Below are 23,453 nucleotides of genomic sequence, written 5' to 3'. Positions count from 1 at the left end.
CTTTCATTCCACAGTCCCCTTCTTCCAACAGTGGCAGCTATACCAATTTCAGATATTTTCATTAAATCTTTCATGTAATCCATTAGGAATTCACCATCTGCATGAGACCTCCCAATCTTTTGCTATAGACAAGGTATTTCATATACCTGGACTAACCCAGCGCTGTGATACCAAAGTAGTTCGTCACTTCTATGTCCCAGTGACCAAGAGGCAGGCAGCTTTGCAAAGGTTTATCGCGCATGTAACTACCCCTTTCCAGACACCAAACCGACACGCCAGCCAGGTTTTAAAACTTTATTTGCATATTAAAAAAATTGTGCATTCCAATAATTAAAATCGTTTGAACAAAAAAAAATGGCACTCTGATTAAACTGCATTTTATATCCTGCAAGACATCTTTATTTTACTCTCAATTCCACCATCTCCCACCCAGCTTTTTCCTTCACCAACAAACAAGTTCTTTTCCCTCTCTGCCAGCCAGGCCAGCAGGTGGGCGGGAGAGGCCTTCCTGGTCAGTAGTTCTGATTCTTTGATGTGGAAGGGGCAGCACAGTCACTTAAACTTGATCCAACCTCTTTGCATCTTACGAAGTTAAACAGCTAAAAGTAAAATAAGAAGGCAATGCTCGTGGAATGTACAGTGCATATTGGCGGCGCTCGCCTCATTACGATTCGCCAGCTTGCTTCTCTTGTTCAATTGCTGTGGAAGAAAAAAAAAAAAAAGAAAGATGGAGGCTTAGAGCACGGTCTAAAACGACACGATGTTCATTTAAAAAAAAATCTCTTTTCATCTTATAAAATTTCTAGAAGGATACACAGTAGCCACGCTGAGCAAGACATACTCAACCAAAGCAGTTACCCGATAAATGTATTTGCATAACAGAATAATAAATATTCCATTATTAAATCACTGAAGCCCGGCGCTTGTTGGCTGCAAAACAGTTTTTAATTAACCTTTGCAGGCCATATTCATCATCATCAACTGTCGACTCCTCCCCCGCACCCCCCATCCTCCCCGCTGCCCCTCCCTTCCTCCTCCCGACTGCAGCTCCCGCTCCGCTCCCGCCCAGCGGGCTCTGAAAATGGGTGGGGGAACAGCTTTTTTTTGAAGGCAGAGGATTTTTTCTCCTGTGTTTCTGTCTTCTTCAACTTCGACTTATCGAATTTCTCGATCTCAGCCATATCGGGTTTGTCAGACATGGTTGATGGAAGGAGCTGCAGGTACAAAACGAAGACCAAAGCTAAGAAAGAGGAACCCCCCCCCTCGCCTCTCCCAGTTCTAAAAGCACCCCAACCCGCGCGCCCGAAACCCCAAAGCCTAAAATCCTATTGCCTTGTTGACTCCTCGCTAAAGACCTTAGTCTTTCTATAGGAAAAAAATCTTCCCCCTTAATATTCTCAAAGTGAAGAATCAAAGAGTGAAGGTGGAAATACTCAAAGGTCTTTCCGTAGAATAAAATTCATCATTGCGGAATCTTAACATTGCAGTGTTGAAAAATTAAAATTGGGATAGAACGAAGCCACTTCCAGTTTAAGAGGGAAAAGTCTAGTAAAATCTCTTAAAACAGAGCCAAGGTCGCAAAACGGGGCTGGCTCCCCAAAAGATACCAGGCGGTCCAGCTTTCTCTTCATCACAAAGGCGAGGGAGCTGACGCGGCCAGCTGCCGACCACCGCCCTACTCGCTTCCTCTCCTCCTCCTGCCCAACAATGCCTTGGCACACAAAGCTGCCTCCCCACTTCCCGCAAACGCGTCTTGATCTGCATACAGGGGCCATCTGACCGCCTTTGCATACATTCCACTGCAAGGGCTTCCCAATTTTCACGCTAAAGGCCCGCCCGGTAGGTTAAACCTGCCACAGATAACAGCCCTCGAAGCCATCAGGCGTTTAAGGGGAATGCAGAGCGTTTGAACAAAGGATCTTTCTATTTCTGATTAATTACAGCCAGTTAAGTAAAGGAAAACACTTCGGAGAGAGGGTCGAGGAGAAAAAACCAATTCCCTTCTAAGCTGCGCAGCAGAATGCCCGATTTTTGTTCGGGGGGGGGGGCTTTTCTTATCATCGATTTCCCTTCCCGTTACTCAGCGTCTGGAAGAGTTTAGCGTACCCCCTGCCCCGGTCCCCCCGAAACAACCTTGCCTGGAAGTACCCCTTGGGCTTCGCTTTAAGGATGAGGCAAGCGCCTCCGCCGGAGAGGCAGGGAAGGATAGAAGGAAGGCCCTGGGGCTCACCTGAGCAAGCTGGGCGAAGAAGGAGACGATCTGCTCAGAGCCGCTGCCGACTGTCGGAGGGGCGCGGTGAGCGCCCCTTTATGCGCTCATATGTGCAAATGAGGTGATGTGCCCTCTGTTGCGCTTAACTCCTTCACGCCCCGTCTCCGGAAGGGCGTTCAGAGGCCTGTCGGACCCCCCTCCCCAACCCCCACATCCCCATCCACCAGGGCCCTTGAACCACATCGATGGCGGAACCAGAAACGGAACGAACGCCTTCAAAATGCCCCTTCCCCCATTTGACGTCTATTTTATTATCCTGAACTTTTGCAATAGCCGCCCAAACCTGTTCTTAAGGATTAATGCGTGATAACTAAGGTCCCGAGTGGCACCTAAGGGGACAGACATTTTTTTACTTAGAAACCGGCTTTGTCTGCAGCCAACGCCCGCAAGATAGGGTGCGGTGTCCCGCGTACAAGGGCTGGTGGGGTCTGATTCCTATGACTCAGCTTTCAGACCAGTGGACCGCATTCGCCCGCCCCACCCGGCCCTCTTTGTCTCCCTCGCTTGTCTTCCCCCTTAATATGAGAGGGTGATAAAGGAACCCTGGGTGGATTTTTAAAAGAAAAGTTTTAGCATTGCAGCATCTATATTGTTTGCTGTAATTTCTGTGAGCAATCGAGTTAACTAACATTTGCTAGGTGTAAGCTAATTGGGAGCTTTATGGAGAGCACAGCCTGCCCCTTAAAAATTAAGTCAAATTCAACTTCTGCTGTTGACTGACAATAAGGAAGTTCATTTCTGTTTTCTTATTTTCATCAATTAAAAGTGATTTCTAATGAAAGCCACGGATTCCCGAAGATCACAAGATCCATTAGCTTTACTATCAGGATTGAAACGGAAGTGCGAGCTAGGTTTTGAGGGAAAGGTTTTCAGCAACACATGTGGACGATTCAGGCAGAGAGGTGCTGGTTTCAAAATGGCACCTGAGTCGGCTACTTGCTACTAAAAAGTAATTGCAGCTACCAAGCTTGTGCCTGCAAGTGGTAGGGTGATAGAAGAAGCTACGAGGATATTAAAAAGCATCCTTTTGGATTATTTCAGAGACATCGAGAACTATAAAATATTTCTTCTCCTTTTCTGTGCTCTGGAGGGATGTTTCCAGAAAGCCTTTGCTAAGCATTTTTTTATGACAGAGGCTTTGCCTCTCTGGCAATGAGTCAAGTGTTATAAGGACCCTAAACTGGTACTGCTGGGGCAGCTTGGACTTCCCCATTTCTTCATCTACTTCTCTTTTTACTTAGGAGGAAGGAGATGGGGGTAGGCAGGAGCAGGTGACCCATGTGGTTTCCCAGTTAATGCTCTACTTGGGAGACCGCCTTTCTGCCCTTTGCATGGGCCCTGGACCTGTTTGAGCGTGCATTAGATGTCACCTCTCGGGTAACACATCCCCTCTCTCCCCGTGTTCACTAGAAGGGAGTTTACTGCACTGGTGAAACACAGAACGGATCTTGCGGGATGCATTCCTGACCTCTTCTGCTTGGCCTCTGCAGTTACAGTGACACCATTTTGGTGGGTCATTGGATTCCATGTCCCTTCACTCAGCTGTCCCTGCCTCTGTGTCTTCCTACGTCAAAGGAACGCCATAGCCTTGCCCCTGGTTGCCTGTTTGCCTCAGGAAAGATGAGCCTTTACAGAAAGTTATGCGTGCCAGAGGAGATTAAAGAGTGGACTCTGCAAAACATCTAGAGTTTTCTACTGTGAACAGTGTAGCAGGTGATTATTTTGCTGCTGACTGAAAAGAACAGGCGGCTGTAAGAGAGAAGCAACTTGCAACTTGCCCGGGAACTGAGGGTGATAGAGAAAATGTTTTAAAATGAAAGGGACTGTCAAAAGTGTTGGGCTTTCTTATCCATTATTCATTTAACTCCTCTCTGGAAAGTGGACAATTGGTGTTAAGTAGTGGTAGGAGTTGTGGGACGATCAAGTTCTTGGGACCAAACTTCCGAAAGCGAGCATTTTGCCCTGTTCTTATTTAAAATAGAAAGTTGAGAAGAGAAGAATAAATGTTTTCGCATTTGCCCTTAGCAAAAACCTCAAGTAATTTGTCATTGTGTCTCTTATAAAGGGAAATGTATATACTTCTTTGTATATTTCTACATAATTAATATGTGAATATATTATTTCTCTAATGAATTATTAGCAAAAATTAGGTATTTTGTGGCACTTGGCAGAGCACGTGCCTAGACTACACCAAGGCCTAGGTTCCATCTCTAGTGTGACATAAAATAGTAGGACATGCTTGCAATGCAAGCACTCAGGATGCAGAGACAAGAGGATTAGGAATTCAAGGTCATCCAGAGTGGAGTTTGTGGCCAGCCTGGGTAATAAACCAGTGTATTTCTTGACACCTAGAAGACAGTATTTGCTCAATTAACCACGATCACACTGCTTCAGTTGAGTCTCAGTACTTGAAATCAGTTCCTTAACAGATGACGCCAATAACCGGTTTACATCTCAGACAGTTGAATCTACTTAGCATTAATATTCCAGATGTCAGGGATAATTGCTGCTTCAGGGAAGGAAGCATTTATAAGTAGATTAGCATATACTGGGCACAAAAACCACTGAGGTGGGAGTTTTCAATTCCAATTAAGTGAAAAAAAAAAAGATGTGGGAAGGAAAAAAAAAAAAAAAAAAAAAAAGAAGGTTGCTTTCAGAGGCCCTGGTCCTTCAGCTGCATGGTGGATTCTGTTCTTGGGGCCCTTTCAGTGAAAGGCAAGCTTAAGAGCTCCACCTCAAACCCTTGCTTCTCTCAGCTCACAGCTATGGCACCTGAGAAACCCAACAAAGTGGCCCTCCTGTCAAGCCTTAGCCCCACAGAACCAGGAAGGGCGTGAGCAGGCGCCTTTTCTTTTTGCTTTCAGTGTGGGCCCTGGGCCAAAGTCGTGTCCATTTCAATGATGGGAGTGACAGCCCATAGAAGTCGAACTCATGAAAATGGTCCTGAAGGATCTTTAACTTTTTAGTTTTGGCCAGAGCAGTAATAAGAAGGAAAAAGAGGAGGAGCCTGCACAGGGAAGGTAGAGGGCTCTCAGCTCTTTGCTTGTTCAAACCCCACTCTTTTTTATCCGAGTTCAGGACCATCTGCTCCACCTGCATGCAGCCCACACTCCCCTGGGGTTCCTCCAATTGCCACCTTTCCTTCAAACCCTCCTTTACAGTTACCCCTCCCCCCTTGTACAGGGAGAAGCTTAATCCCCCTGAACAGCCTAGAGTCCCTTGGTAACAGAAGATGAAAGGACAAAGGAGGGAAGGGATCTTCAAAGTCAAGTCCTTGCTAGATTTTGTACCTCACTGAAGCCTTTGCATATAAAATAGGATTCAACTCTCATCCTAAGCACTGGTTTCTGACTTCCTCATTTTACTACAAAAGAAACTGAGGCTCAGAAAATTTAAGCAACGTTCTCTAAAGTAAACATTCCTCTGTTATAAGTCTATGTCCTTCCTTCCACTCCTGCCACTAGGTTCGCTGAAAGAGACCTTTCTCTAGCATTGTCTAGCATTCTCACCCATGGCAGCTCCACATTGTGGCTCCAGTACGATGGAACAAAGGGCCCCCTCGGCCAGTGTGAGAAAAAATGAGTAGAAGAAAACCGGTGTGCACAGAGGAAACCAAGAGCTCCCCACACCCCACCCCCTCCACCCCAGGCATGTGCAGCATTGCTAATTGCCCTGTCCCCTTCATTGATCCGAAGGAATTTCTGCAGCTTGAGTTTGCCTCTACAACATCCCCTCCAAGTGGTTACTCAGTCTCCAAATAGCCAGGGCAGCCTGTTGAAAAATGTAGAATCTTTTGAGTCTTGCAGAGGGCACCGAGTAGTAATTTTGGTTTGGCAAGGGACTTGCATGGGAGGAAAGAGAGTGGCAGGAAATGTTGTTGAAAGGAAGGTAGGTAACAGGCTGGAGAATAAGACTGCTTGTGAGCATGGCCATAATAACAGCAGTGTTAAGAGCCTGCATTTTCTGACTGTCTGCTGTATACTGAGAGTTCTCCCTGCTGTATCCCAGAAGACCTGCTAAGGAGGCCTGTTATTTCCCTCACTTTGTAGATGAAGGAGGTATAGAGAAATTAACTAACCCACTAGGCTAAGATCATACAGCAACCCCAGTAATGTGGTCGGGACTTAGAGCAGTTGCCTTAGAAATGGCCTCATTTAAATGCTAGGTTTCTCTAGCATGCTAAGGTCTTCAGACTGGCTTTGTAGACAGGCTAGAAATAAAGATATATAGTTGTATCTTAGGTCTATAAATCCTCCAACTTACTGTGCTTAAGGCTTTTGTATAGGGCTCAGGAGGAGCCCATCCGTAGGACATATACTTAGCATGTACAAAGTCCTGGGTTTAGTCCTCAGTACCTCAAAACAAATAAAAAACAACACTTCAGAATATAGATATCTGGGTTGGAGATAGCTCAGTAGCTAAGAGCACTGGCTGCTTTTCCAGAAGGCCTGGGTTTGATTCCTAGTGTCCACATGGTGACTCAATTATAACTGCTGTCCCCAGGGATCTGACCCCCTCTTCTGACTTCTGGATTCCCTGGATCACAGACACATGTCTGGTTCACAGTCATACTTGAAGTTTAAATAATTAAGTTATTAAATTATAGTTACTATAAGCTACCAGTGGTATCATACGCTTGCGATTCTAGCCATTGGGATTGGAGGCATTATAGGCCATGCTCAGCTATGGGTGTGAAAACTTGGTTTCACCTTGTTGATGTTGTGGTTGTTTTATTTTTTTCCTGCTATGATTCCAACCCTGTGGCTTAAAAAGTCCTAGGCAGCAACTCTACCACTAAACTTTATCCTCAGTCCTGTTAAACCTTTTCTGTGAAATATGTATGTATGTACACACACACACACACACACATGTATGTAAAAAATATATATATACACACATATATACATATATATATATATATGTATATATATATTCATATTCCCAGGGCTGATGCATTCAGCCATGTGCTTTCCTTGCAAGCATGAGGACCTGAGTTCAATTCCCAAAGCCCACATAAAAAGATAGGTGTGGTGGTGCTTACGTATAAAATCCCAACATAGGAGAGGTAGAGGCAGGCACATCCCTGGTATGCACTAGCCAACCAGGTTACCCTATGTTACAATTTCCAGACCCTGCTCAAAAAACAAAAATCAATAACAACAACCAAAATGTAAAACGAGGTAGATAATGTCTAAAGAATGACAGCACCTACTTACACACACACACACACACACACACACACACACACACACACACACTCACTCACACCGGTGGGGAGGGATATAATTTCCATATTCCTAGCAAAAGGTAGCACTCTGGCTTTATGACGAGGAAAGCAAGTTCAAGCAGCAGATAGCTGCTTCGTATTTCAGAAGAATGCTGTCCAAAGCATTAGCTTGTTTGGGGCTGGGTTTCTGGGTTGGTGGCCTGTGTTAGATTGGACCCTGCACTCAGCAAACCCTGACGAACAGTAGCATACTGCTGCCATCTTGAAATGCTTCATGATCTCATGTAGAGGTTCCACAAGTTCCTTCTTTACAGAGTTCCCTGTGTTATGAAGCCAATCTTTCAGCTTGTAGATTCCTGTGTGTCTCCAGCGCCACTCACGACCTTGTTCTCCTATATCTAGGATGAGCCCGGTGTTCATCTCCTCTTTCTTTTTGCCTAGAGTGACCTGGCCACAGCCACCCATGCTGCCCAGCTGCAGAAACATCCTGTTCTTGTTGGTTCACAGCCACGAGTGGTGGTGATTTGGGAAAAGATTATTTAGGAAAGTAGAAAACATGTTTGAAAGCACAAGCACAAAAAAATGGGCTTTTAAATTAAACACAAGCACATTGACATGGTGGTCAGAACTTTAGAAGTTACTCAGTGTTTGTGTCTTTACTCACTTCTGGCCTATTTTGGAGGAATGTGTGTGTGTGTGTGTGTGTGTGTGTGTGTGTGTGTGTGTGTGTGTGTGTGTGTGTGTGTGTGTTGGGGGGCAGTATGGGGCTGAGGCTCTTTGGTAGGGCTGGTGGCATCAATGCTACCACTGGTGAAATTCATCATTCTTGTCACCTTTTTATTTTCCTCTCCAGTTGAGGTTCAGTCTTGGTTACCTGGGGCTGAGTCACATTTGTGCATAGCATAGAACGTGTGTGCATGAACATGTACCCTCACATCTCACATGCCAACATGTATGCATACACACAGACACACAGACACACAGACACACAGACACACACACCCCCTACCCCCACTCCAGAAAATCCTGGTCTTTTAATGCCTATGAGAAAGGAACTTCCTTACAGGACCTCCAGTGGTTCCAGGGGAGGTTCTTGGGTTGTCTCGTCCTGCTTTGCAGTTCAGATTGCCTTTTTTGGAAGGTTTTTGGGCTCCTCACCTTCCACCCATTCTGTGCTATTGTATCAGCTAACCTGTGTGCACAGAATGTCTCAGCCTCTCCCCTCTATTTAAAGATTCAATTTAGCCTCATGACGCTTGAAGCTGATGACCTAGACCAGCCATTACCTGTCCCTAGGGGTTTTTAGTGGAGACACAGTTCTCTTCCTTTTGGCTGTTTTCTTTTTCCTGTCTAAGGGTGACCCACAGCTCTCAGCTTACGTGTGTGCAGACATTGACAGACATGTATGGTCAGTGAGAAAGCAAGCCTTTCCTAGCCTCTGTACCCCTATCACTGAGTCTCTCTGATACCTGTTCCTAGGGAGGTATCATACTCTATTGTATTTTGTCTTTGCATCTAAAGCAGAAATTATAAATCGAGCCCTACCATTGTAAAGGAAAGTACAAAAAGAGGCTACTTGAGTTACTTACCAGAATGTGCAATCTACAGCCAGGTCCACATGATCTGAACTGGGAAGGATGATATGGACAATTGAAATCAACAGACACATTAATTCCTGAATTCCACCTCAGATTCAACTAAAGATTTAAGATTAACCTTAGTCTTCAGATTAAGCACTGAATTACCATATATTCCAAGTATAATCCCAGGTAAAGACAGATCGGTCTTGATTACATACTGATTTCAAGGGGCCACTATGGGCTATATAGTGAGTGAGACTGTCTCAAATAAATAAATGAAGGGCTAGCGATATATAGCTCATTCTAGTAGCAAGGCCTAGAGTTCAATTTCCAGTGTTACCCAAAAGGATATACAGTATTGAAACCTACTATAACATAGTCAAACCTGAAAACATTATGCAATGTGGAAAAAAGTTAGTTACAAAGACCACATATTGTATGATTCTGTTTATATTAATCATCCAGTCTCTAAAAATCCAGAAGCAATAAGTGTATCAGTAGTTAACAGGATCTAAGAGTTGAGAAGAATGGAAAATGACCTTGTAATGGATTCAAGGCTTACTGTGGGAGCAATAAAAATGGTTTAAAACTAGGTAGAAGTAATATTTGTCCAACACAAGTATACTTAATGAGAGCCGTCTACTTCAAAATGGTTCATTGTTATATAATGTATATATAAAAAAGGTTATACACAAAAAATGCTATATCCAATTTTCCAAAGCAACCACCACCACCACCACCACAGCAAAGAGTATTAAAAAGGAGGCAACCCAGAGAGGACCTTCTGGGTATAGGTTTCTCTGGCTTTGACTTCCAGAGAGAGAAACATCCATTGGGGATTGAGCTGGGTAAAGATCATTACATGCTGCCTACTGGGTAGTGGATGTAAATCAGTTGGATGAAAGAAATTTAAATTTTGTAGTGAGAGAGAATTGAAAAAAAAATACACACTGAATTATCACTCTTGTGCACAAGAGTGTTAAAACCACCAGGAAAGGGGATAGGTCATGAAAATAGGTGAGAAGTACTTTTTGTTAAGATAGAACTTATGCATTTTTATTGTTTTACATATATTTGGGGTATGTCTGTATGCACACACACCAGTGTATGTGTGCAAGGTTAATTCTCTCCTTCCACCACTTGAACCCCAGGGATCAGAATCAGGTCCTCAAGCTTGGTGGCAGTGCCTTTACCCACTGAGCCATCTCTGTTGCTTGGCTTCTTTGCCTTTGGTTTCTGCAATTTTACTGGTTTGTCTTCCTTTGGTAATTAGGCCTAGTTTGTTATTTGTTTGTAGTACAAACCATGTTTGGAATTACCAGACTATGTAAAAAAAATCATTTGGAATAATTTCAAACGTATAGAAAAACTTCAATGATAATTAATGACTGCATGTTCTTTGCCTCGGACAGACATCCAAGTTTTAATATTTTACTGCTTTCCTTTGCCAGCCATTTTTATTTACCTACTTACCTATGTATTATTTTTAAAACCATTTCCAAAGAAGCTGTGAATATGAAATCATTTGCCACCCCACCTCCCATCCCTAGATGCACATTGACTAACAATAAAGGCATTCCACAGCATGGACACCGGGTAAAATTATGTGTAGGAAATTATTTGTGCTACAATACTGTGATCTAATCTACAGACATATTCAAGTTTTGTCTGATAATGTCCTTCTAACAGTTTCTGTCTCATCCAGATTCCAATTCGGGATCATGCAAACATTTAATTGCTATATCCTGTTGATAGGTTTTAATATAGAACTTCCTTGGACTCTCTTGGTGTTCCATGACATTAATATTTTTGACAATAGGACAGCTGTTGTATGGAATTTCTTTTGATTTATGTTTAATAGATGTTTCCTCGTGATTAAATTTGTGTGTTTTCTTTGAGGGCAAAAATAACGCAGGCATGAGGGATGCTGTGACCTTCTTGTTGTCTACAACCAGAAGTAGAGTGACTCGTTTATTTTGTTACTGGAAATATTAAAAAATAACATTGATCACTGTATGAAGGTGTTATTGTTGAATTTCTTCACAGAAAGCTACGATAGCTTGAGACGTGCTTTTTAATCTTTTATAAAGATTTATCTCTTTTTTGTTTTATGAATATGGGTGTTTTGCCTGCATGTATGTAGTGTATTCCATGGGTGCCTGGTGCCTGGTGCTGGAAGAGGTCAGAAAAGGGTGTCAGACCATCTGGGAATGGAGTTAAGGATAAATGTGAGCCACCATGTATGCTAAGAACTGAGCCTGGATCCTCTGCAAAAGCAAAAAAAATGCTCTTAACACAACTGATCCATCTCTCCAGCCCCAAGACTTTTAATTTCTCTATTTCCTACATGGTGTTTGGGAATTATGGGAGTTTTTGTTATAATCTCCATGGTGGTGAAATATTCTCCCACCATGCACCAATACCAATGAGATTGTGCATGGGAGTGAAGGCACCCCACCCACCCCAAACCCCTGGATAACACCTTATAAGGAACCCTGCTATAATCTGACATCCCAGGATTCTCCAAACGGGAAAACTTTTAAAGGTGAAATGTCAAAAAGCACTCCGAAAATATTTATTTACGAAGTACACCCATGATAACTACTCTAATAAGGTTTTTTTACCCCTAAAGAAATTCTAAAGTAATTGGGCTGTTGAGGACTTCTTTAGAAGAGACTGAACGCAACAGCTGGAATTAACAACCTGTTTGCTGGGCACAAAATGGTCTCGTTTATCTTAAAAGTAGACCACAGGGTCTGCAGATATACTCCCTCTACTTGGTGGGAGAATGCCTCCCAGCATAGCAAGTCACAAAGCCATAGGTTCATTCCATTTACTGTAGCCATACAGAAGAGCAAAGGGAGGAGGTTGGAGATGATGTCTTCCTTTGTTTTCCTTTGTTCCCACCTGCAGCGTTTACATTCAAGGGGTCTTCCAGTAACCTGGCATCGAACTCATGTCCAGCAACATTAGTTTTAGCTGGAGAGACTCAACTTGAAATTTTGCCTCTACTCTGCTAGCTTAGTATTTTGGGAAATCATAGCTAAGAAGAATTAGAACCAATTTGGAAAGCTGGTGGGAACCAGGGCCTTTGGACTATCCTGATTACTACTGGGGGTGGGTGGTGGGTAGAGACAGGAAGTTTGCTGGACAACCAGTCTAGCTAGTAAGAAAGCTCCAGGTTCAGAGAGACTCTGCCTGTAGGAATCAAGTAGAGAGGAAGTGACCCAACCATAAACCTCTAGCTTCCATATATGTAGGAGTTCCTATGACTACTACTACTACTACTACTACTACTACTACTACTACTGCCACTAACAACTACTACTACTACTACTAACTACTACTATGTTACACACACATACACACACACACACACACACACACACACACACACACACACCGCACACATACACACACAGTGCTCACATAAACACTGACGCAGAAGGCTCACTTGGATATAGGTGTGTGAGTGTGTGTGTGTGTGTGTATGTGTGTGTGTGTGTGTGTGTGTGTTTAAGTGTGAGCATGTGAGTATATTGAGCATATGTACTACATATGGAGGCCAGAGAACAACTACTTCCAGGAGTCAGTTCCTCACTTCCACCATGTTGACACGTCTTGGGGTTCCAAAGTCAGGCTGCCAGGCTTGTCACCAAGCACCTTTGCTCACTGAATACTGCTCACCAGCTCTCCACAAGAGAATTTCAAGAATGACCAACAATATGATCCTGGGAAAAAGGAGTGGAGATTTCACTTATAAAACTTAGCACTTGTACCAGAAACACTTAGTATTACTTTTATATTGATGTAAAATATTATTTTTACGTTTTATCTTCACCTTTCATGCATTTAAAAAAATAGTATTTATTTTTCTTGATCGAGAAACTTTCCACGAAGCCCAGCCAAGGGCAGTTGGGTAGGCCTGTGAAAGTAACAGAATGTGACCCTGGTGCTTGGGGTTTAGGAAGAAAACACCTTTGGAAGGAAGTGAAAGGCACCGCCCAGAGGCCCAACCCAAGGAGGGGGACTTCCTGCTTATTTGCAAGTAAAGGAACTTGTGCTCTTAAAGGGCAGGCAGACACTTCTTGTGATACCTGTGGCTCTGAACAATCCTAAAGTAAATGAACCCTTGGGCCACCATGCATCAGACTCTGTTCTAGAATGTACCTTTCACACTTACCGTTACCAATCTAGACCCCATTAAGACCATCCTAATTTCACCAGCTACTCCTTAGATTACTTCCTGTAATATGGTGCAGAACATTACATTTTGGTGGACTGCTTTCTGTTTTCATTGAGGTGGGGAAGGTGTGTATGTATGTGTCTGAATACTCTGTGAGGGTTTTCTTGACTTAGAAGCACAGGTGGCCAGGCTGCAGCATCATTACACAAGAGCACATTCATCCAAGTGCCCGATTTTGTTCCTTTTACGTTCATTTGTTTCTGTGAACTCATTCTTGCCCCATGCCCCAGAAAGCCATGGAAGGATGTCACTAGGCAGCCAGCATCTCACCTTTGAGCAAGGAAGTAAGGCACATGGTATGTGATTTGTAAGAGGACAAACAGTGAGGCCAGAAATAGGTCCTAGGCTCAGCAAAAGGCTTCTGTGCTGGTGCCCCTGCAGACAAGGGGCTGCGGTTTCCTTGGTTTCCTCATCTCTCAGTCAGCCTGCTCAGCTAGCCGTTTCTGTAGAAGGTAGTTTCCACAGACTTCTTCTAGGTCTCCCCCAGTGAGTTCCAATGGGGTGCTGAAGAAGGGTGATGTAAGGAAGGATACATGTGGTGGTGGAGGAAGGGGGAGACTGGAAAAAAAGTGAGACCCCAGGGCAGAGGTACGATCTCATCTCCCAACCTCTGACCCATACTTCCGGGTTCCTTCTGCTTCCCTGCCTTGTGCTGTTGGACAACATGGAGGATGAAAGGAAGCCTATGAGTTCCAAGCACCGTGCACAGCCTTAGCCTTGCTGTGTGACTGAATGGTTCATGTATCAAAGCATTCCCAAGAGCCCACTATGTGGCAGGCAATGTGCTAACAGGGCAATTCACTTCCTTTCCGTCTTATCTCTTATAGTCAATTTGATTGAGATTTAATAACATAAAACAAAACACATCCATTTTGTGTGTTCTCAATGAACATGAAGAACCATGGTGATGTCCTCACTCGCCAACACAAGTCTTCTGTGGTGATAGCTGTTCTAGTTGTTGTCATTTGTGTCCATTTGTTTTGTCCCTCCTAGTGGATTGTGTCTCAATGGTAGGTCAAGTCTTAACACACTGGTTTGTGACTTTTGAATAGCAACATCAGCTCACATCAATGATGCTTTTGAAAACAAAGCACCTAACTGAACTGGGCTTGCAGGACCCTGAATTATGAAGAGCCAACTCATTAATTTAGAGAATTTCTTCCAAAAAAAACAGGTATAGGCATGGAGCTCCTGCTCCCTTTGGCCTCAGGGTCCCCATATTGTGCCAGAGATCCTGTTTGTTAGTCCCAGTGGCAGCAGCATGGGGCTCTTCTTTCTAGGCTTCTAAGGCAGTCATAAGGTTTCCCCCAGCCTGGTGTTCACTGTATATTCCATTCATCTTGGAACACACACACACACACACACACACACACACACACGATAGGCATGTGATATTTTTAAATGAGATACTGTTGAATGTAACTGTCATTCAAGGTCAATGTACTGATATTTATATTCTGCTTACTGTATGCTAGAGGCTAATCAAAAATCTCTTCTTACCTTCAGAAGCAGATAGCATGATGATCGAGGTTACCCATGCTTTATGAAGGAAGCTTGCTGCCGACGTGCCCCAAATCATACACATGCTGGTAAATGGGGACTGGGACTTGAACCCTGGCAGCTGTGTTTCTGCTCTAGCTAGCTAGCTTGAGAGAGATATCTTGGAGCTATCTGCAAAGTTTATTTTCTCTCTGATTTTGTTTTTCTTAATCGCACTGTTTGTTTGCATCAGCATTTTCCATTGTTATTGTTATTATGTGGCATAATTATATGCAAGGAACAGAAGCAGAGAGCTGACTATGCCTCTGAAAATCAAAAGGGGATTATTTGTGTGTGTGGGGGGGAACCAAATTGAGAAATGGCTGAGTTTATGACCACTAACATCTGTTCCTCTAAGGAACTTTAATTGGTGTTGTGTGTGATATGTGTGTGCATATTGTTTGCTTTGTTTTGTTATGTTTTGGAGTGGAGGTTGCTTTATTTTGGTTTGCTGGTTTGTTTGTATGGTATTTATTTATTTATTTATTTATTTATTTATTTATTTATTGTTTTCTTCCCGAAGACTTTTTACTTCCTGGAGATTGGGACTGCCATTGCTGTCTCAAAGGCATAATCTGTATGTCATGGGTGGTACCCCCAGAAAGGCTTAATGTCCTACCAAACAAAAATGAAAGCCAGTAGTATGCATGATAAATGTTCTTCCCTCCCCAATCGGCTCTATCCAGAAAGAGGACAAAGTCATTTTCGGGTCATTGTCCTGCCTCTACTGTGCTTGCTTTCTATATCGACCCCTGGGAGGCTTTTTAACAACTGACTCCAAGGAGCCTTTGCTCTAACTAGATCTGCTCCACACTGCCCCCTAGCGCTACCTCCAAGACTCGTGCCTAGGCCACTCCCTGCTTCTGAACTTGCCAGCACTTCTTGCCCCCAGGAGAAGGACAAAGAAGAAGTTCTGGTGCCGCTGGTTGCAGCCAGTTCTATCTGCAGCGCTTCTACTTCCTCCAAGTAAGCAATACTTCAGCCAGCAGGGTTAGAGTTCCCCCCTGCTAATTCCTCCACATATTTCCATTTCTGCATTTTTCTTCAGTCCAGGGATGCATAACCCTACTTTCAACTTCCCAAATGTTTCCCAAGCAGCCATATGTCACAAATATTAACGTAGCGATCTGGAGCCAGACTTCTAGGGTACACGTGCTCTTTCTGCTCAGGAATGGCTTCCTAACTGTGCCATAATAGTGGCTTAGGGCTCATGCTTAGGAGGGTTCTAGGTTTGGTATACCATTAAGTTCACACTATCTTGATATTCTTTAAAAAAAAACTGATGCTATGTATTAGTTTAATATTTTTCAGGAAATTCAAGGTATGTAAATATTCATAACTTAAATCCATATCTCATAACACATAAGAAATAAGCTCCAGCATCAAACATCGAGGAAGAGGGGGCAGAAAGAATGTAAGAGTCAGAAGGCATAGAGGGTGCCGTGAAATATTTCCCTCTGAGAGTGACAGGGTGAGTGCATTCATGAGCTCACAGCAGCTGTGCTTACCTGCACAAGATCTGTACAACATGAGGCTAGACAAAATTCTGTCATAGATGGGTAGATGATCTCGAGGTCCTACTTCTTCCCGAGGAGCTATTGCAGTGGACAGTTGCTGTGGGAGGGAGAGTCATTCATTTTTAGGGTGTGGTCACAAGGAGGTTTGTTTCCCATACACTAGTGGATGCCCCAGACCCATACATGTGGGCAACACTATCTGGACTTGGAAAGTTATTTAAAAATATATGATGTTGGTAGGGAGAGCAATTGAGGAGGCTGGGGGGAAATTTGGAGGGGGGAAATGGGCCTAAATGTGATATTTCATTTTATACATGTATAACATTTTTAAGAATAAAAATGTTATACATGTATAACATTTTTAAGAATAAAAATATTAAAACTTCATTGCAGACACAAATATAAAACCACAAAATTTGTAGAAGTGAACAGAAGAGAAAAGACTTCTGTCTCTGGTGGGAGGGGTTAGAACAATTTATTTCTTTTGGACACAGAGTTGCTCTATTAAGCCTAGATTAACCTGGAACTGGTGATCTCCCTGACTCAGCCTTGTAAATACTGGGATAACAGGCATATAACACCCCATCCTGCTAGCGAGTATTTCATACATGTGTCACTGAAGTCATACCCCCAAAAAGGAAGTACTGACAAGTTCAATTTCAAAATCAATTGCCTTTGCTCCTAACAAAAGCATTGGTAAGAAAATGAAAAGTTAAGGAATAGAGAATATTTACAAATGTGTATCAGAGAACTTACTTAGAATGTGTTCAAGAATGAAATATCCAACCCTCACTGGACATGGCGCTGCACGCCAACCTGTATTTTTAGCACTTGTGACAGTTAGGAGTATTATGTGTCCAAGGAGAGCTTGGGCAACATAAAGAGATTCTCTCCAGAAAACTAATGGAGGTCAAGTAAGCAAAACAAATAAAAAAATGCAAAGATAATTTACCAACCAACCTCCAAAGGCTGCGTTTATGACCCACAGCAATGATGCAAAGAAGCTCCGGTACCATTTGACACGGACGAAGCTGCAGGGGCCATTTTGAAATTCTGGGGTTTCTGGCTGAGGGGCGCTGCTAGAACAGGACCAGTCACATTGGAAGTGGTTAGTAAAGAAAAATCTCTTATCACCCCTGTTTGACTGTTTCGATTTATTTGACAGGGTTCTCGGTTTATAATTTGACAAACTTCAGCCTCCCAGTTGGTAGAGTTTACAGGTATAAGCTACCAGGCTTGTCACCCTATCAGCAGGAAGCAGAGGCTCAGTGCGTTGATTCTGTCCCACAGCTGTCACATGACAGAAACAGCAATGTGACTCACTTTCACTTCCCATGAGAATGTGAACTTTCCCAGTGGCCCTGCCCCTTCTTAGCACGTGGGCACAACTGCTGGCCTGTATTATGTGGCAGGACTAAAAAGCTTACTCAAACATCTATTGTTTCTTTTCCATATGTCTTAGAAGGAAGCTGAGCACAGGTTCTCTCACAATGGCTAAATGAGAAAAGTAGGTAAGCAACTAGTCTAAAGGGCCAAATGCAGGTAGGAGCTTTCCAGAAACCAAGATTCCTGCAACCGAGTCTGTGGCCCCTCGGATTCCTACATCAACTTCTTCATTCCCCCAGGAAAATGCTAAAAAACAGAGGCATACCCGGTCTCTGAGGGGAGGGCTGCTTCTGCCAGAATGTCTTGCTTTTCCCTGCAGATCCCAGGATGCATTGCAGGAGGGGCTGCTGCAGGCCACTACACTATCAAAACACGATGCTTTATTGCTCTGCGGCTTTAAGAGGGCGGCACCTGAGGCCCCGCCTTACTGTTGCTAATGTCAGCTTCCAGTCACCCCTTCATTTATCCCATAAGCATACATTCCAAATCTAGTAATTTTGCTGTGAGCTTGAGAAGAAGGAAGTGCGAGGGTGGAGAGAGATGGGGGGGGGGGGGAAGGACCTAAAAGGTATTCATTTTATCCTCAGGGATTAGGGGAAAGACTGAAAAGTGTTCAGAGAGTCGCAATCACAGGAAGAGTGCTGAAAGCCAGGTTTGGGAGCCAAAGAAGGCAGCAAAAGCCTAGATAGGACAAGAAAGAGACTATTCCTTCAGGAAGGGGCACGTGAGCTGAGAAAATTGGCAAGCACTACCCAAGGGCCTCTCCCCACCCCACAAGTCAGTCACTGATCATTTCTCAACGCACCTCAGGTTTAGCCCTCCTTTAAGAAAAGCCCGAGGAATGGTTTTTCTCCCTTGATAGTAGAGGTGACCAAAGTGAAGCTTCGAGGCAGTGACAAGCTCTGTAAATAAACTCACCCAGCTTTTGAGTGGGTGGCCTGGCAGTGTTGTCAGCTCCGTGTATGGTCAACTAGCTTTGGGCTCCCTCTGCCACACCCTTACAGCCATTCTCCACTCTTCCACCACTGGCTACCTATGAAGGCTATAGTTAGTCTAAATACCCAAGAGGACTGTGGGACTTAACAGCAAGTTCAACTGCCGCTACCACATTAGAGTGGTGGAGGCGAAATGGCACTCTCACTGTGACCAGTGGAACTGGCACTTGACCAGGCTCACCTGGGTCACTGCTGACCTGTCCTAAATGGAGCGTGAAGCCCAGGCAGTGCATGAAGGATCATGAATTCTCCACCCTCCACCGGCAGCTGTGAAGGTTTAAAGAGATTGTATGTAAACAAATGACCAGGTCCTCCAAAAGGAAAAACACCGCGGACTTCCTCTTAGATGACCTGCAGGTATTTGAAGACAAGCAGATACAAGTGCTTCTTTCAGAAAGGGACAAAGCAAATATCAAGTTGACCTTTTGGGAACAATGTTAATCGTGGCAGTTTAGGAGGGAGCAGAAATGGACTTTGCTTGATATTGTATAGCAATGGGGCTTCTATTCCCCTACCCTTGCCTTGTTAAAGTTTGCATATTATTTTAAATGTGCCCAAGATGGAAACAATCTAAAGTGGTGAGACGGTTAGGAACTCAAGAGCCAATAGAGAAGGCCTGGAACTACTCTGGGCCTTTTAAGAACTCCTTCCATCCCAGAACCTGGCCACTAGAACTGAGAACTTGGGGGCAGAACTGGTATCGAGTGAGTGACTTAAAGCTCCACAAAGCCTGACTTGGCTTAGAGATTGAGTTCCATGGAGCCAAGATGAGAGCCATTACTGCACAGTGAATTTATCTAAACGTTGCAATGCACTTCCATTTTTTCTTAGGCATTCTGGGTGTGCTGGAGCAAAGCAGTGTACTATATCCAGTTACTGTGGGGGCCCTGACTTCACAGTGAAGCTCCAGGGTTCCAGGTGGGTGTTGCAGAGAACAAAGGTGCCCCACACTTAGAAAACCAGTTCTCCCAGCTTCAGCCACAGCAAATGACATCACCAGGAGCCAATAGAAAATTTGCACTTGAATTTACTCCTTAATGTCTGAATTGAATCCATGTAGACTGCTTATCTGACCGTGTAGGGCGAGGTTCCCAAACACTGCGCTGTTTAGAAGTGCTCTCTGATTCAGTGGGAATTTGGCCTTTAACCAGATTTTCTGGCAGATTTCAGGCAGGTGAGGGGCCAGGTTTCAGAATCAACAATGAAGATACCACACCCTGAGCACCTGGCTAGCCCAAAGCTAGAGCACTAGACGAACCTTTACTGCCATCTGCTGGCAGTGCTTGGTATCGATTTGTAAGAGTGCAAGGTCCCTTTGATAAACAAAGCCTGAATACCTTAGGCTCTTGCTCCACATTTTCCCTTAGTCGCTGTAGGCGAATTGAGCTCCTCCCAATATATCAAATGGGGTAGCCAGAGAGGGAGACACTCTGATCTGATGGCAGTGTACCTTGTCTCTGGTCCATGGCCATCTGAATCTTTTTGTTTGGATGGCCTTTGACTTACTCTGAAGATGACCTTGAGCTCTTGACCCTCCTGCTTCTAACCCCTCTCTCCATGCTATGCTCTAGGATGATTAGTCTGTGCCACATCTAGTTTTTTGTGTAGCAGATGGAAGGTAGGTCTTTGTGTATTCTAGACAGGCCTCTTCTGACTCAGCTAGGACCTTTTATTTTTATAAAGCCCTGTCATCCATGGGAAAATACAGGTATGTGGTGAATGTGAGGATGCCCTTGACTGAGTCCTGAGTCTGAGAGCTTTATCACTCCACACTTTTCACTGTAGATTTGGCCTTTACAAAGTCATTTGCTGCTTACAAGATTCTCAGTTTTTGCGGGGTGACGGTTTCTGTGAGCACAAATGGAATCCCGTGACTGGATGTGAATACAACATCCACTAAGGTAAATCCAGAAGAGTAGAAATTGCATCTGCAGAAGCATCCACACACTACCCCTAGCAACTTTCTCTTTCTCTTCCCTAGTTAAAGCAGTCACTTATGTGGAGACACATAGCCTCATGCTTTTACACGTTTTAATGCAAAAGGCAGCAACTCTCAAAACATAGCTGTCGGATCCATGCTTGCACATTAAGAATTTAGTCTATGTTTTCCTTCTATGTATTATATATAAGCTGCAAAAGGTACGGCCCCATGGGCATGCAGCAGCAAGACTCAAATGCTGTGTAAAATCCCCAAATGCAGAGGATGGTTCCTTCTAATCTCCAATAAAGAATAATGCCATCCAAGGTCTTCGCAGTACCACAGGGACAAAGTCTCACTTTATAATAACTCTTCAACCCCCCGAAGTCAACATGCCAATGCTTATGACCCTGAACTTGTCTACTTCTACAACTGAGGCTTTCCTCTGGCCTCCGCATTCATGTGCGCACGTGTACACACATATGTGCCACTGCACAGTACATTTGTGTAGAAATAGAAACTATTGCTACCCCGTGTACTTCTTCACATTTGTTATTTGGTTTAATGTGGATAGGTGTTCTGTCGGCATGTATGGCTATGCACCACTTGTGTGTGCTTAGGGCCTTCAAAGGGCATCAGATCCACTGCAGTGGAGTCACAAATAGCTGCAAGGTACCATATGCATGCTAGGAATGGAACCCTGGTCCTCTTCAATAGCAGCAAGTACTCCTAACCACTGAGCCATCTCTCCAGCTCCTTTTATTTGTATTTACTAGACAGTTAATGCTGGCCATCTCCATCTCCAGGTGGATGCTTGTACATATGATACTGGTATATGCATATACATATCTCATGTTGTTCTTCAATGTATAAACTATCTCCAGGCTAGCCAACTTCCGTTGGCTCAGCTTTGCCGTTTTGAAGGTGGGAATTCTTTCAAGGTCAGAAAGTAGTTGCTTTAGTTATTCCCAAGGGATTTAGTGCCATTGAAAGTACAATATTCCCTGGTAAGTCACCAGATATCTTCCTCGGTCCCAGAAAAAGATAACCTAGTCCATGGAAGCGAGTGTTAGGTCTATTTTCAGTTGTGTCAAGTGCTAGGCTTGTCTATGGCTGATGATGTTACTGAAATGAATGGTATGTTCTTCATCCCGTATCAAAGAAGAATCTATCATGGTTACCTTTTCTTTGTCTTGACTTCTGATGTATGCTCCATCTTGTTGTCACCTGTATCATTGGAATAATGTCCCCTCGGGAAAACTAGTACTTGCTGAGCAAGATGCAGCTCAGCTAAATATAAATGGCTCAAGGAATATGGCCTGAGGGTTTTCTCCCCTATTTTATTCTGCATCCGTGGCAGAATAGTGACTGTCACCATACACTTGGGAACACTTTCAAGGGCTTATCAGGTTAAGGGGGGGTCTCCATTATGTTTTTAAATCAGCATTTTGGAAGAGGAACCCTTGGTTTCAGTACATACCTTACAAGCAAAAAATTTTTAATCCACAGATAAATATTTAGGAAAGTGTATTATCTAGCTCTCTTGGACAGGAGGAGTGTGTCACCGTGCATATTAGAGCTATATGACAACCAAATGTTTTCCAAGCCTGCTGCCCTGAAGAAGAGTTTTCTTTATTACACACATATTCTCTATATGAACAAGAATATGGAATATTTGTCATTCTGACCTATTATTCTGTATTGCTTTCCTCTCTCTCCTTCAAGTCCCTGCCTTTCCCCTCAATAAATATGCATGCATTCCATTAGTAAGAGAAAATACAGTATATTTGTCTTTCTGAATTTGGCTTATATTCCTTAACATGATGATGTCCATTCACTTTCTCATAAATAAAATTGTTTCCTTTTGTTTATGAGAGGATAAATCTATTGTGCACATGTACCTCCTTTTCCTCTTCATGCCTCTGTTACAGACTTACAGACTGATGCCACATTTTGGCTATTGTGGACAGTGCAGCAATAAACATATATATTTGAGTATCTTTGCCATATGCTCACTTAGATTCCTTTGAGCATATAACCTGATATGGTATATGTGCATTGTGTAGGGATAGGTGATTTCTTTGCTGTGAAATGATCCAGTTCAAGCCAGATTAGAGTATATTCAAGACAGGTTTATTGCAAAGCTGCTCTAGGGTGGGTGAGTTCAGTGCCCTATGGAAGGAGGCCAGGGAAGTTGCCTCAGAGAGGGGACTGGGGGTAGAGAAAGAGAGAAAGGATGCATGCACAGAGAGAAGGAGCAAGACAGACCCAAATGTCTGGATTATATAGGGAAGAACCTCTGGGGGAAGGGTATCCCAGCTCCTGCGTTGGAAAGTTCAGGGTTAGGGTCATGCCCAGTAGTGACTGAGGGATGCTGGGAGACCTGGATGTCAGGTGTGCTTTGATATGTAAAATATGAACCTCAGTCCCATGTACCAGGGTCTGAAATCAAACATCCCAGCCTTTTTAAATTATAAATGAATAATGGGTGATGGAATCATTCATGACTACTTCCTGCTGACTTTGGGGTGTCATTGTTATGGGGTATGGACAAAAAGCTGGACTGTCAGCCAAGTCCTGGAAGAGCTGTTTGCTCACTGCTGTCCAGGTTGTAGGACCATCTCTGGGTAGGAGTGTGTAGGCCCAGTTGAAGCAGTCTGTGAAGCTGGACTAGAGCACCTGTGAGTAAATGTGTTGGAGCTTCCTGGATGCACGTTCTGAGAGAACACCTGGGTGTTAGGGCCAGAAGATAAATTTTGGGAGAAAAACTTTC

The 23,453-nt window shown here is 43.7% G+C and overlaps 1 protein-coding gene across 1 annotated transcript; it reads right to left on the bottom strand.

Annotated features, from left to right (window-relative positions):
- Positions 1 to 279: 279 nt before the first annotated feature.
- Tmsb4x (thymosin beta 4 X-linked) lies at positions 280 to 16,432 on the bottom strand. Its single transcript, XM_032889998.1, is given in 5 exon segments — positions 280 to 699; positions 1,099 to 1,123; positions 1,125 to 1,214; positions 9,089 to 9,127; positions 16,373 to 16,432. Coding segments are annotated over 5 exon segments (234 nt in total). The 5' UTR covers positions 16,418 to 16,432; the 3' UTR covers positions 280 to 664.
- Between the last annotated feature and the right edge of the window lie 7,021 nt (positions 16,433 to 23,453).

This window comes from Rattus rattus, chromosome X, assembly GCF_011064425.1.
Source record: "Rattus rattus isolate New Zealand chromosome X, Rrattus_CSIRO_v1, whole genome shotgun sequence".
NCBI lineage: Eukaryota > Metazoa > Chordata > Mammalia > Rodentia > Muridae > Rattus > Rattus rattus.
Note: the sequence above shows the minus strand (reverse complement) of the source record. Positions and strands in the feature narration are given on the sequence as shown.